We start from the raw sequence: 16,595 nt of genomic DNA, 5'->3' as shown, positions 1-16,595 counted from the left end.
TCTGCCCGAAAATTACCTGCAGGTTCTTTCTTCTCCTTTTTTTTATCTTGCCTTGGACCATAAAATTCTTTCTTTTTTTATTTTTATTTTTTTTTTTAATTTATGACTTGTCCTTCAATTTTTTTTTAAATTTTTTTCTTTTGTTTTAATTTAAAAAAAAATAAAAAAAAATATTTTTAAAATTTTTTTTTAAATAATTCAGAAGGGTTACAAAAGCCCCTGTGACTTTTTAAATACAACAACAACAAAAAAAAAATCATGAAGTTCTCAACATTTAATATTGATTTAACATATCCAGGGTGAATTTTTTTGTTGTTTAAAATGACGCAGTGTGAGTTCTACCGGGTTTTTGTTCGCTCTGTACGAAGCGTTCGGCTTTTAGGCGCTAAAAAGGGACTTACTAAAAAATATTTGCACGTACTTGTGTGTCTATAGGGGCATGTCGTATGTGTGTGTATGTAATGTGTAAGGAACCGAAGAGATGTTAAATGAAGTGATGATAAAAGTTAGACATGCGCGTTTCTTGTTGGGGTTTCGAGTCATGTGAGTTTTGAATTTTTTTTTGTATATAAAAAAAAAATATTTTAAATTAATTTTGAATTTTTTTTTAATTTAAAATATTTTTTTTAGTATTAATTTTTTTTTAATTAAAAAAATAATAAAAATATTTTTTTTATATAAATAAAATATTTAAAAATTTTTTTTAAAAAATTTTTTTTTAATTTAAAATTTTTACTACTTTTGTATTAAAAATTAATTTTTTTTTAATTAAAAAAATTAAAAATATTTTTTTTAATTAAAAATTTTTTTTTAAATAAAAAAAATTATTTTAATTTATTTTTAATTTAAAATAATTTTTTTTTTAAATAAAAAATATTTTTAATTAAAAAAAATATTTTTTTTTTAAAAAAAAAATTTTAATATTTTTAAATAAAATAAAATTTTTAAATAATTTTTTTTGTATTATAAATTATTTTTTTTAATTAAAAAAAAATTGAAAATAATTTTTTTATATTAAAAAAAAAATAAAAAAATATTATTTTTTATATTAAAAATTTTTTTAAAATATTTTTTAAATAAATAAATTTTAAAAATATTTTTTTTTGTATTGAAAATAATTTTTTAATTAAAAAAAATTTCAAATTTAATTTTTTTTAGATTTTCAAAAAGGAAAAAGGACCTCCGTTCTTATCACTCGTCAACCCCGCACTGCGCATGTGACGATTTAAAGTAATAAAAAACTGGTTTTTTATTGTTTACTTGATTCTAGGCAGCAAGCTGGCACAAAATACAGCCCCGTTTGTAACATAACATAACAAACATAACAAGGAATGTTCTTTTCTTTTTTTTTCGGTAATCGTTTTAGGTCTCGAATTATTATTTGTGCTACAAAAGTTGTGATATATTTAAATCACGACAAAAGGCACGAAACCTACGCCGTCAAGCCAACATTGATTTCTTTCATTTTATTTCATTTTTTCGACGTTAATCAACATAAACTTTCAATAAAACGTCAAAATTACCAACACACGCGTCGAGCAAAAGTGATTCACACAAAAAATTTCTGGGACAAAAATGAAATTTAGACATTGTCCGCAGCAGTAAATTCGTTGGGTTTTGCCACATAAAGTTATAATTAATTCTATTTCCTGTGTTTTTGTCGTTACTTTTATAATTTTTTCGCTGCGAACGACCATTGACGAAATTATTTATTCAAATAATTATCACTTACTTTAAAAAAAAATTTTTTTTTATTATTTCTAACACTTTTTTAACTAAATTTGAATTTTAAAAAATTTTTGTTTTTAGCTCAAGCCTGCGACGTTGATGAAATTCAAATGCATACTGAAGTGATGATAATGTTGAAAAGTATTTTTTGGTAAAAAAAAAAAATATAAAAAGTTACTACGAAGCTCAGCTACCTACGAGAATACGACGACGACGACAGCGACGATGCGACAGTGGTTTGTACGGAAACGGAATTGTTTGGTAGATATTACGGTACGGCAAGTTAAATGCTTTACTCGCTCGTTTTCTGTGTGTGTGATGCAATATTATGACAAACGGAGGCGAAGATGATGTTAGAACATGGTAACTTTTTGCTCGTGTGTGTAAAAACCGTAGGCCTGGAAATGACTTTTCGGCGATTTTTTGAATGGAACGAGCTTTTTGTTGTTACGAAAAGGTTTTGTTTTGTTAATTTTTTGAGAATTTTGTATTAAAATTAGAGTTTTATTGAGTTTTCATATAAAATTATTAAAATATATATGATATAAAAGTTAAAAATATTAAAATTTTGTTAGAAAATAATAATATCGAAGCTTATTCAGCAAAAATTGTATGAATAATAATTATTTTAGTACAGGGAGTTTTAATTAAATTACATTTAAAAAATATTTTTTAAATTAATTTTATTAAAAATAATTATTTAAATTTTTTAAAGTTATAAAAAATACAAAATTTTATACTAAAATATATTTTTTTTAATATAAATGATTATTTTTTATTTTTTAAATATTTATTTTATTTATATTTTTTTTAATAAATTTTATTAAAAAAATATTTATTAATTTTTAATATAAAAAAAAATTATTATTTAAAATAATAATATATGATTTATTTATATAAAAAAATTATATTTTGTACATGAAACGCCCTGTTTTATATTCCTTCATATTTGAAAATGAACGAATCGTTCAGCTGAATAAGTTTTGTTTATTTTCTTTAACAACTTCTGCCATCTACACATTTTGTACAGTAACTATTAACATTTATTCATACGATTTTTAAACATTAACGTTTTTGTTTTATGTTTATTTTGTATTATTTTTAACTTTTTGTACGAAAATTAAGTTATATGTTGATTAAATATTAATTTTTTTGTTATGTAAAATATTTTTATACATTATAAAATTATTTTTTTTCAATAATTTCCTTTTTATGACTTAAAAATATTAAAAAAATAATGATTTAAAATAAAGAAATACAACATATATGATAATTTTAAGTAATTATATTAAAATTTCTCTTTATAATTTAGTAAATAAAATTTAATTTTGTATAAAATATGTTATTTTTGTATTAATATTTATTTTTTTATCCTTGTAAAATTTATGTAATATTGTTAAAACAATCAAAAACTTGTTAAAAAGTAATTGAAATAAATATATAATAAACGTATATGATTAATAAAATGTTTATTTTCATACATAAATGTACATTTAATGTTTAAAAATGTATAATAGTTGTTCATTAAAATGGAAAATAAATATTAAAACAACATTATTTTATTATATTTTCCATAATTTAAAAAAAATTATTGAATCAATCAAAATTTATTAAAATGATATAAAAAATAATGATATATAACTTTTAATATAACATGAAAACATATAAATGTTTGTTATTTTTTTAATTTTATGGAAATAAATAAATTTAATAATTATAATTTTAATAATATATAATTTAATAATATTATAAAAAATAATTAATAAAATTATTTTATAATTATCTTTTAATAAATTATCTTTAAATAATTATGTTTATAATAAATATTTTATAATTTAGGTAGTTAATTTTAACTTATTATTTTTATAATAATTAAATAAAAATCAATAAAATTAATAAAGTAATTAATAAATTATAAAATTTTTATAATTTAATAATTAATTTAATTATTTTTTACTTTTGATTGAAATTCGCTTTAAATTTCATTAAAATAAATAAATAAATAAAAAATTAAAATTGAAGCCAAGTACTTACCATTTTCATTACTTTACAATCAAAAATATATATAAAAAATAAATTAAAAACCCAACATATATTTTTTTTTTCAATATTTTTATCAATCTTTATTTTTCTTGTGTTTTTACGTTTTTTGTTTGTTATAAATTAAATCATGAATTATCATAAATATTTACACAATACATAAAATGTAGTTTCTTTTAATTTGTCTCCATTGTCACTACTTACTTTTAAGTTGTTTTCTATATTATTATATATAATTTTTGTATTATTTATAATATATATATATTTATAATATGTTTGTTTTTTTTTTAATTATTTATAATTTATTCTAATATTAATAATGTACTTATCCATCATTTCAACTTATCTTAATTTTTTTCATAGCAATACATTTTACCTAATTTTTTTTTTATTTTTCTTCCAATCTTTATTCTTCAATTTTTTATTTGTAATTATTTTTCGGGACCAAACACAATATGGTTTATTATTAATCTTGGAATGTTATAAAATTATATGTATTTAATAAAAAGCCAAAAAAGTGTTTATTCCGTTTCCTATGATACAAAAAAAAAATAAAACTAATAATATCAGATTGTTAACTACAAATTTTGTTTATTATTATTTTTTTTTAATATTTGCTAATAATAATATTTTTTAAATTTTTAATGAAAAATTATTATGAGCCCTGCTTTATCCGAATTTGTTGATCTTTTCTTGTGTGTTTTTGAAGAATAATTTTTTTCTCTAAAACTTTTCTTATTATCGCCTATTAAAAATACAACAAAAAAATTTATTTTATTTTTTTAATAATTTTTTTTCTTATTCAAAAATATTGTAATAATAATAATAATGCTTATTTATTTATAATTTTATTTTTTTAATTTTTTTTTTATTTTTTTGATAATTATTTGTACACACCAAGAAATGATTTTTTTTTTTCGTACATAATACTTAATAAAATGAAGAAAATATGATTTGATTAATTATTATTTGAATACTTTTCTTGATAATACAAATTTTCCTCTCAAGCATTCATTTTTTAACTGGAAAAATTAGTACGAATAATTTTTTGTGTTTTATTCCAAGCTGTTGTCTTGTTTTACTATTATTACTTTTTATATTTATAATTATGTACAAATGTCGTTCTTACTAACTATAAAATTTGCTTTTCGAATATTGGTTGAAAATATCATATAATTTATCATAAACACTGGATTTTTTGATAATTATTTTAATTTTTTAATAATAATTAATTATTTTGCCGTTTTTAGCAAAAAAAAAAGAAAATTTTTAAAAGAAAATAACAAATTTCAACTTTTTACAAGTAAAATTAATCAAAACAAGTCTGTACGTGTGAAAGTACAGAAAATCGAAGAAAAAACAAAATATTGCACAATAATACGAGAATTTAGGGGGAGACCGAATTGCATTCCAATGATAAATTATATGCTGCTTCCGAAACAATTGATGTTGTGTTTTTTGGCTCTGAATCGCGTCGTTTCCTTGACATTTTCGGGGACAGAATGAAAAAGGCGCCAAATTGCTTGTCAATCATTGCCATAAAAAGGTGTGAATTACGCTAATTGTTGAATGAGATCAAAACTCTTGCGGATATTTTGTGGATTCAGTTGAGGGCGACGTTGCCAAAGAAGCTGCTGCTGCCGCGGCGGTCGCCGGATTGCTGTTGAAGAGCGCATTATTATCCTGCTGGCTGCTCTGGTAGCCCTGATACTGCTCCTGATACAACTGATTCAGTCTCCAACCAGTATTCGAAAAGTGCCACGCGTCCTATGCACTCAGGTGCGCAAACTGCGATGGATGCAAGTCAAATTGGTACGGATGCCCGTACGGCGACATGTGATATGGTACGATATTCATCGATGCCATTTTGTGCTCCTTTTTCCACTTCATGCGACGGTTCTGAAACCAAATTTTGATCTGGCGCTCCGTAAGGCACAGCGCATGGGCGATTTCGATGCGCCTTCGTCGCGTCAAGTAACGGTTGAAGTGAAACTCCTTTTCCAGTTCGAGCGTTTGATAGCGGGTGTAAGAGGTACGTTGTCTTTTTGTTTCGCCATTGGCATTTACGGTACCTGAAATTAAAAAAAATTGTTAAAAAAATATTTTAAATTTTTATTTAATTTTATTTTAAAAAAAATTTGAAAAAAAAATATTTTTTTTAAATTATTTTTTTTTTAAATTATTTTTTTTTAAATTCTAAAAAAAAAATTTAAAAAAAATATTTTTTATTCTAAACCAAGAATTTTTTTTAATTTTTTTTTAATAAAAAAAATTATTAAAAGGAAAGAATTTTTTTAAATTTTTTTTTAATAAAAAAAATTATTAAAAAAATTCGAAAAATATTTTTTTTCATCCAAACCAAGATTTTTAAAATTTTATCTAAAAAAAAAATATTTCGTTATTGTTGTTCGAGTCAAGTTGCAATATACAACTTGTGTATTATTCGAACACGAGATTGACAGACAGCACAATATGCAAATTATTTACACGAATAATGTTTTCAAATACGACGAAATACAAAAAAAAAAAAACAAACATTGAAATGTAAATTTCGATCGGTCTTGATGCTGTTGCTTCTGTTTGCGAATCATTGGCCTCTTGACAGTGACGACAGCTTTTTACTGTTTTTGTTTTTTTTTGTTTTGAGAAAATTTTTTCTTAATTTTAAACTAATTTTTGAATTTTCCCGCCAAATTATAATATTTATTTTTTTATTTAACATTTTAAATAATTTAAATTTATGTTAAATATTTTATTAAAATTTTAATTTTTTTTATTGAAAAAATTTTTAATAATAAAAAATATTTTAACAAGATTTTTTTTAAATTTTAAAAATTTTTATAACACTTTTTGTTTAAATTTTAATTTTCTTAATTTTTAAAATTTTAAATATTAATTTTTTTCTTTTTATCAAGATTTTTATTATTTTAAAAATCTTGATAAAATAATATTTATTAATTATTATTATTAATTTTTAATATTAAAATTTATTAAAATATTTAAGCTTTAATTTAAATTATTCGAAATTTTAACAAAAAAATTTTAAAATTTTATGTATTTTTTTTTATTTATTGATTTTTTATCGAAAATATTAAATTAAATAATTTTTATTATTTTTTTTTAAATAAAATTTGACTTCTTTATTTTAATATTTTCGATAAGAAAAATAAAATAAGAAATTGATAAAAAAAAAATTAAAAAGTTTTTATTAAACATTAATTTTTATTTATTTTTTAAATTATTCTTTAATAAAGATTTGGCGCGAAAATAAAAATTATTTTAAAATAAATTTTGTTGTCGAGATCTAATTATTTTATTATTTTTAATTAAATAATAAAAAAAAATAAATAATTAAAAAATATATAAAAAATATAAATTTTTTAAATAATTTTAAATTTTTATATTTTTTTTTATTTAATTTTAATTAATATTAACTTTTAATATTTTTTATTAATTTAAAATAATTAGAAAAATCTTTAAATAATTCATTTCAATTTAAAAGTCGTGAAATTTTCTCAAAAAATCACACCCTTAATTCTTTTGCAACGAATCGATTAGTAACAAAAAAAAAATTTCAAGTCACATCTCTGCGATTAAAAAATTTTCTCTTTTCTTTTTTTTCGTTCGTTGTTGTCTTACGACACATATTTTTAAATAATATCAGTTTATTATGACATGCAAGTTGCAACTTGACATGAATGTACATATTTTTTCGATATACGCACCAAAAGAGTAAAAAAAAGCGAAGATACGAGACACAACTGAATTATAATAAAAAAATATTTAAATGGTCTCATGTCATCGATTATGCTATTTAAAAATAAATAAAAATAAAATTTAAATCATATTTTTGTATTTAAATAATTTTTTTTGTTGTGAATATTTTTTTTTCTCGACTATCTTCTTTAAGTTTTTTTTTCTGTCTTTCTCATGAAGCGAAATAAAAAATCGATACGCAGACCTTTGAATACCATGAGAATATCATTTCACGTGTCATACAGTAAATATATCATAACATCATCTCCCATCGTTTTCATTCATCTCCGACGCGCAGTGACGTGCCAAACAATGACGAGTCAATTAGGCCGAAAATATCACGTGTAAGTGTTTAGGAATTCCATTCAATTTACTGAGAGAAGCAGACAGTAGTTCACAAAAGTAGTCAAAGTTGTGCGGTCAATCATTTGTTTGTCCATCACTGCATTCCATTTATTTTATCATTCAAGTAAGTTGTAGTAAAATATTTTGCAACTGCTGTGTTTCGTTTTGTGGTTCAAGAAACGACATTGTTTGTTTTTTGTTGTTGTTGTTGTTTTTTTTTTGTGTATCGTGCCCGAACGACAGACAGAAAAGAAAATTTTCATTTGACATAGTTTTTCATTTGATTTGACAGGAACAAAATTTTGTTTCTAAATAAATACATGTGTGTGTTGGTCGGTTATTTTATGCTACATGAAGATGTTATTAAAGTTGTCGGTTGAGAAAAAAAAATAAAATAAACACGAAACAAAGTAGAACAAAGCGAGGAGGGGAACAAAGACGAAAGAAAAGGTTTCAAGGGCAGCGAATGGAGATTTAGCAAAAGAGGTTTGAATACGGGAAATATTTGTTTGGTGAGTAATTTTGTGACTTCATTTTAAATTAATTTGACTTTCAGCTAATTAAGATTCGCGTAAGTTTTTAGAAAAAATCTATTTTATGATGAGTTTCAGGTCTCTTTGAATTTAGAAAGCATTTAAAATTATTTTTTTAAAGCTTTTTCTATTAGTTTCGAAATTATATTTTTTCGAAAATTAATTTCGAATTTTTTCGAAAATTAATTTTAATTTTTTTTTCGAAAATGAATTTCAAATTTTTTTCGAATATGAATTATTAAATTCTTTCAAAAATTAATTTTAATTTTTTTTTCGAAAATGAATTATTAAATTCCTTCGAAAATTAATTTTAAATTTTTTTTCGAAAATGAATTTAAATTTTTTTTCGAATATGAATTATTAAATTCCTTCGAAAATTAATTTTAAATTTTTTTTCGAAAATGAATTATTAAATTCCTTCGAAAATGAATTTCATATTTTTTTTGAATATTGATTATAAAATTCCTTCGAAAATTAATTTTAAATTTTTTTTCGAAAATTAATTTTAAATTTTTTTCGAAAATGAATCATTAAATTCCTTCGAAAATTAATTCTAAATTTTTTTTTCAAAAATTAATATTAAATTTTTTTTTCGAAAATGAATTTCAAATTTTTTCGAAAATTAATTTTAAATGTTTTCGAAAATCAATTTTGAATTTCATTTTAAGCTTAATCATGATCAAATGGGCTTTCATAATAAAAATTACGTATTTTTAATTTTTTCAATTTTCAAGCTAAAAAATCATCCAAAAGGCTTCCAAAGACATTTTCCGTAATTTTTGATCAATTTTAAGCTCAAGAATGGTCAAAGACCTTCATAGAACAATTTTTTCGAAATTTCAACCATTTTCAGCCAATCAACGAGATAAAAAATCTCAACAATTACCTCAAAGTCCTTACAAAATTGTCCATTTTGCAGTTCATAAAAAAAGAAACTTTTTTTTAAAAATGAAGCTCTTGTTTATCTTGCCTTAAAGCACAATTATCAAAAACACTTGATACGTAACCAACAATAAGGCAATCATGAAAAACAGGCAAAAAAAGCTGAAAATGCTTGTACCCAAGTTTTTGTAACCGCTTATTTTGTGCAATTACTGAAATTATGCATTGATATTGTTATCATAAAATAATCATGCAACGAGACGACGACGACGACGAAAAAAGGGAAGACAGACAAGACACGGAGAAAAATTTTTATAATTGATACTTGACCAACGAAGAAATGCGTTGTAAAGCATGTAAGTTTCCATAAGCGAAATTCTTGTTCAGTTATTATTTTTTTTATGAAAAAAAAATTTTTTTTACTCATAAGCGAAGAGCAAAAAAAAAAAAAAGTTAATACAATTTTGTTCATTATAAAAACATGGCAGTTTTCAACATCATCAACACATGTAAGCAGCAACCTATCTACACGCCAACCATTTTACCTCTCATTAGTGAAATGAAATGAAATGAAGAAAACGAAGATAAAACTGGTCAAGGAGGAATTTCTGTACGTTCAGCTTTTGTCTCACGTACGAAAGACGAGGAACGACGAAAGAATGATTATTATAATAATTTGGTGTTGTGCAACATGTTGCATGTATATTGGCGATGCGTTTCTCTGCCCGGATTGAGTGGGTGCTCTCGCTAACCTTGAGTCTGCGAAATGAGTAGAGAAACTTTCATGTGAACGATTACGGGGCATTTACTCGTTAATTACAGCTTGATTTGTGGCTTTTGATGGAGTTTGTGTTTCATGAAGTAGGAAAAAAAGTATTAATAGAAATTTTTTGATATTTAAAAGAGGATTTGGTAAGTTTTTTTTTTATTTCTGAATTAGAATTCTTGAGTTTGATTTCAAAAAAAAATATAAAATAAAATGCAATAAAAAAAATTTTTTTTTCAACTTTCAATATTTAAAGCTTTTAAATTAATTTATATAATTTTTTAATTTTTTAAAAATTAATTTTAAAAAAATTATTTATTTTTTTTATTTAATTTAATTTAACTTTTTCAATTATTTTAATTAATAATTTTTTTTATTTTTTATAAAGAAAATTTTAAAAAAATTTAAAATAAAAAGTTACTCAAAAAGAAGTTTAAATAAGCATCGAGATTATATTATTATTTTTTTTTATAAAAATTAAATTATTTTTTTAAATAAATTTTTTAATACCTAATTTTAATTTAATAATAAAATTTATATTTTTTAAAAATAAATTCAATAATTTTTTTCAAATATTTTTAATATGTTTTTTTAAAATAAATTTAATGATATTTCAAATTTTCAAATTTTTTTTCCAAATTATTATTTAATTTTTTTTATAAAATAAAATTAAATATTTAAAATTTTTTATTATTTTTTTAAAAATATATTTAATTTTCTTAATTAAATAATTTTTTAAAAATAATTTTAACTTATGTTTAATAAGTTAATTTAATAATTTTTAAAAAAATTTTTTATTATATTTTTTAAAATAATTTTTTAAAAATAAATTTAATGATTTTTTAAAGCTTTTGAAAATTCTGTAAAAATTTTTTAGAAAAAAATATTTGAAATTTTAATCATTTTTAGGCTTTTTTAAAATAATTTTTAAACTCAAAATAACTTCTCAGCCCATTAAATTTAAAAAATTTGCCAAAAACTCTTCGATTTCAAAGCAAAAACTTCCTTGACTCAAATTTTTGTACTCTAACCTATTTCATTCGATCGATGTTCGCCTCACACTGACATTTTGATAATTTATTTATGTTTTCCATGTTTTTTCCTTTTACTTTATTTTTTTTATATATATTTTTCAACCCAAACACGAGAGCTTGGCAACTTTAAAAACTGCACGAACGAATCCAATATTACTTCTCCTGCACAAGTTTCGTTTTTTCAACCTTTTTCACGTGCACGAGACATAAAAGGAAAGCAAGTTAGACATTCATCAATCAAGTTAAAGTAAATTTCGTGACGCCGAATATGCCAAAAATGTGTGTTCAATATATATTTTTGTGTAAGGTACCTCATAGTATGTGGAAAATTGTTGGAAAAAAAGTAAGTAGCAAAAGTTTGAAATTATTGTTAAATGGAATGTAAAGTATGTTAATTTTTTTTTTCTTTCAGTTCTTCAGAATTCAATTGGAATATTGCTTTTGTCAACATTTTGACACATTTCGACGGAAGAATTAATGAATGGCACATTATTAACGGTTCCGGAAAATCAATAAGTTTTTTCTTTGTGAACAAATTCTATTACATTTTGAAAAAAATGCAAAAATTGACCTCAAATGGGTTAAAATTTTCAAAATGTGCATTGGGATGAAAATTTCAAAAAGGATTTTAGGAAAAAAATTTAAATGTGATTTCAAGAAAATTTTCAGAATGTTCATTGGGACAATTTTTTATAATTTTTATTGGGTCGAAAAAATGAAAATATGCCATGGGGACATTTTAAAATGTGCATTGGGCTAAAAATTTTAGAAGTGTTTTTAAGCAAAAATTTTAAATGTGACTTGAGGAAAAGATTTAGAATGTTCAATGGGACAAAATTTTAATATTTTATTGGGGCGAAAATACAAATATATCCAATGAAGAAAATTTAAAATGTGCATTGGGGTAAAAATTTCAAATGTTGTTTTAAGTGAAAATTTTAATTAAAATTTAAAGTAAACATTAAGAATGTTCATTGGGACAAATTTTCAAAATTTTATATCGTCGATAAAAGTAAAATTTGCAATGGGAAAAATTCAAAATGTGCATTGGGCTATAAAATTTTTGAAATTCGTGAATATTTATTTTAATGAAATTTAAAATGTAAGTTCAGTTAAAAAGTGAAATGTATATTGGGATAAAAATTTAAAATTTTCCGTTAAATCAAATAATTTAAATTTTTAACAAAATAAAACTCAAAATGTGCATTGGGCTAAAAACTATAAGGAAATTGGTAAGTGATTAAAAATCAAAATACGCTTAAAGCAACTTTTGGTGACAATTTTTAAAGTTATTTTTTTTATTACTTTTGAACAATTGTTACCTCAAGTCGTTATAAAAATCGCATTAGCACGTCGTTTATTTGTTTTGAAAATCGTTCAATTCTTGTATTTGTGGTAAAAGTTTAACCTGCGAGTCCCCTTTCTTTTTCGGCATGATATATAAATTAACTCTCTATGAAGTGAATTTAATTCAATCTCTCTCTTCTGTTTATTTACAGCGCGTACATGGGAGAGATACTGAGTAAGAAGAAGCAACAGGAAAGGTCATGAGGGACCATAAATCTTCTATTTCTCTATATTTTCCCTGTGTACAAATGCGGATTACACGTACTTGAAATTGAAATCAAAAGCCAAGTGGATCATAATATTTTCGTTTTGGGTTTGAAAAGTAGATCAATGGGAGATTTATCGCCGCGCTACGTTTGCGTGCCTCATAAATCGATCAGGTGCGTCTCTCACGCAAAAGGGTTGGCTCGAAAAATTGCACAAAGTGAAAATGGCAATTGCATTGATTGGCACGAAGCGATATGAGAGAGAAAAAAATTTTTTAAATTAAAATAAATACAAAACTTTTTAATAAATATCGCAGGCAAGCAAGTCAAATCATTGCAAATGTGTTAAACTGCAAATTAATATTTCTTTCCGTTTTGCTGCAGAAAATTCGTTCTGTGCCATTCTGTGTGTGTGTAGTTTGCCGCGTTTTAATTAAACTTCACTCTTTGGCGTTGGCTCGTAGCGTCGTGCAGAGCAAAAAATATTGTGGGCATGTAAGTATAATTTTTCGCGAGCAAGCAAAGCAACAGAGTAATATGATTTATAATAAATATTTTTTTGCCTTCATTTTATTTTATTATTATTATGATTTTTATATTATTTGCAGGTCTGAGTAAGTTTCTGTTGTGTCTCCGATTGTATCAAAACGAGGGAATTTTCGTGCTTTAATAAATCGAGACAACCGACATGGTCAACAAAACACGTGAATGAACTCCGAAAAACGTTAGAAGGTGAATTCGCAGGAGGATTGATGACGACGACGACGAACAAACAAAGGCAATGAGACAGTTGTTGTGTGTGTGCATTTAGCAAATTGGAGAAAAAATGTTCATGACCTAAAGGTGAATGGTAAGAAAAATTGAACTTTAAGTGTTTCAAGTTTTTCTTTTTGTTTCAGATTCAGATCGATTCTTTCAAGGAAGTTTAATGGAACAAAACTTCGTTAATTTTACGTTTGTTCATGCTTTATAAACCTCTAAAACATTAGAAGGCTTCATTTTTAACTCGGATATCCTCACAACGAACTCATTTTTGACCAAAAATCAATAAAAGCGAATAATTTTTATATTTGTCAAAAAAAAAAATCAGGGGGAAAAATTTATAATTAATATAAATGTGAACATTTTTGAAATTTTTGGGAATTTTTTGAATGACAAATCATTTTAATTTTTCAAATCACGGTTTTAAATCAAGATTCTACAAAAAGACAATTGCTTTTGAAAAGTACATGAAAAAAAATTTTAATAATTATTTTTTAATTTTTTCAATAATTTTATTTTTAATTTTTGTTTTTAGAGATTTTGTTTGATTTTTCTCCAATTTTAATTTAAAATTTGAAAATAATATAAATTAATTTTAATTTAATATCAAAAATCAAATTTTAACTTCCAAAAACGTTAAAAAATTACAAACAAAAAATTTAATTTTTTTTTATGAAAATTTACAAAAATTTAAATTAATTCGCCTTTACGATTTTTGCATAATTTTTTGCTAAGTGAAAAAAAAATCAACAAGAAAATTTTCTCAACCTCGTTAAGATTTTCTCTCAAATAGATTTCACTTTTAGATAATTCCTTATGACAGTCTAATTACGAAATAATTATTCCATAAAAGAGTTGCAAAATGACATTTGTCATCTCAAAATTATCTGATCGATAATTACGAGTTGTTAGACACCCGCCTTGGCTTGTTTAAAAATATTTAATTTAATCCACGAGATAATTTTTCTGATAAGTCTCTGTCTCTTGAATTTGTATATGAAGAAATTTATTTCGTTGGCACGTATCCAACTTGTCGTTTATATGACAATTTTTATTTATATTCTCGAAATTGGTTTGGATCAAAATTGAGTGACATTCAAAGAAAAACAAAAAAAAATCTACTTACTTTGTCCTATGTGCACACGTTTCATCCACGGATAGATATGCGGAGGTCCCTTTTTCCCGCTCGATTGTGATCCGCCGCCTCCTTCGCCTCCGCTTTCCGCATCCGACTCGTCCGTTTCATCCGGTTCGGGACTCCGCAAAGGTCCATTGTTGCTGGAATTGTGATTACCGCTATTATTACTACTATTCACGCCGCCTTTGAGGTTTCGCGTGACATTTTCTACGACAGAATTGGGCGAAAGTTTCGGCGAGATATCACGTGCCGTACTCAAATCCTGCGGGCTTGACAGTGACGTGCTATTGCCCGTGCCTGCAGATGATGAGAGACTATCGTTGGCAAATTTACAGGCGGCGCCCGTCGATGGCTGTTGCTGCTGCTGTTGCGGGGCTTGTTGCTGCTGGAGGAATTTCTGCGGTTGTAATTGCGTGTAATCGACCATATCGTTGGGGCCTGTTTGTGCACTTCCGCCGCCCAAGGGCCCATAACCTCCTTGCGCGTAATGATTCTGTCCGGGATAAAGATTCGGCGTGTATGCTGAGGGAGGGAAATAATCGCCGGGGCCATTGGGATTGGCGTTCGCGACATTGTTATTGTTGTTATTTGTGTTCGAGCCTTGGTTCAGCGACGATTGCGGGTAACACGATGCCAGCGAGTTCACAAATTGGTATTGCGACATGACAAAACTGTTTGCGGTATCCATCTTTAGCTGTTTTTTTCTTTTGGATTATTTCATCACTCAGAACGCAAAAAAATCGTCGATTCGATGCAACGGATGTCACACAACTGAAAGAGAAAAAAAAACTTTAAATTGATTTGACCCAAAAAAAATTCACGATAATTACAAAAAAATCGGAAAATGCGTCAAAATGCAATTTCAAATAATCCAAACCAAGTAAAAAAAAAAAAACAAGAAACCAGTTATTTGAAATTCTTCGCATTGATTGGAAAGAACTTTCCATCGACTCGAGTAAATTGCATTTTTCGTCGTCGTCGTCGTTGTTCGCCGCGCGCACATGAACAACCAACGAAGTTCAATCAGTGTAATTGTATTTTGCACATGTAAAAAGATGTTGAACAATGTTATTTTTTGCATGCGATCAGGTAAAATATGTTCCATGGCGAAGCGAACGTTTGCCATGTTTTTCATGTTTTTGCTTCATCGCAACATTATCAAGATTTTTTTTTTCATTTTTGTTGTTGTTTAGTTTAGGTGCGTCGTCTTCTTGGGTCAGTTTCAATGTTTTCAAGAAAATACAAAAAAAAAAATAAGAGAAGAGGAACGAAAATCAGCATTTAATATCGCTAAAGGGTTAAATTGCTCATTGGTTTAAAATTATAGCTTTTACTGTTTGTTGTTGTCTTCTTATATTTTTTTTTTCTTTTATTTTTTCAAGAGTTTATCGTTTCGTCGTCGTTCATTCGAAACCTGTATCGTTACTCTACTTCTTTACTCATTGAACATTTTTTTTTGTTTTTTGTATTGAGAAAAGGTGAAGGGACTCGAAGATGCGAATTTTGAGATTAAAACATGAATTACGGAATTAGTTTTAGCAATAAATGTTAAAAGAGTGTTAAGTAAAAGAATCAATTTTGAAGCCGCTTTGAGTTGCAAGTTTGAATTAGGGTGCAGAGCAATTATTGTAGAATGGAAATTGCGGTAATTATGGAGTTTGAACAAGTTGTTTTTGATGATTTTGAACTAATTTTGCATTGGCAGGTGATTGTCTTGATGGGCTTTGAAGGAAAATTGATCAATAGAATGTTAGAATTATCGGAAATTATTAATTTTTTCTTTAATGAAGTTTTCAATTTTTGATACTTAAAACGATCAAAAGTGAGTTCTGATGCTTTTTTGTATCTAAGAAAAAAAAATTAAATCTTTTGACGTTCGTTAAAGATTTTTCAAGCTTTAAATGTCAATCAAAATTAAAGAATTTGAAAATTTTTAATTTTTTAAGAATTTGAAAATTTTTAAATTTTTATTTAACGAATTTGAAAATTTGAGAATTTTTAATTTTTTATTGTTGAAAAATGACTTGAATACCAAAATTTTGAAATTTTTACAACAAT

At 24.4% G+C, this 16,595-nt stretch overlaps 1 protein-coding gene across 1 annotated transcript; it reads right to left on the bottom strand.

Annotated features, from left to right (window-relative positions):
• Positions 1-5,535: 5,535 nt before the first annotated feature.
• LOC134836163 (homeotic protein Sex combs reduced-like) lies at positions 5,536-15,225 on the bottom strand. Its single transcript, XM_063851407.1, has 2 exons — positions 14,526-15,225; positions 5,536-5,840 (listed from the first exon to the last, which is right to left on the bottom strand). The coding sequence occupies exons 1-2, from the start codon at positions 15,223-15,225 to the stop codon at positions 5,536-5,538; spliced, it is 1,005 nt and encodes a 334-aa protein (XP_063707477.1).
• Between the last annotated feature and the right edge of the window lie 1,370 nt (positions 15,226-16,595).

This window comes from Culicoides brevitarsis, chromosome 3, assembly GCF_036172545.1.
Source record: "Culicoides brevitarsis isolate CSIRO-B50_1 chromosome 3, AGI_CSIRO_Cbre_v1, whole genome shotgun sequence".
Lineage (NCBI taxonomy): Eukaryota > Metazoa > Arthropoda > Insecta > Diptera > Ceratopogonidae > Culicoides > Culicoides brevitarsis.
The sequence above is the reverse complement of the archived record's forward strand: the minus strand, read 5'-3'. Positions and strand labels throughout refer to the sequence as shown.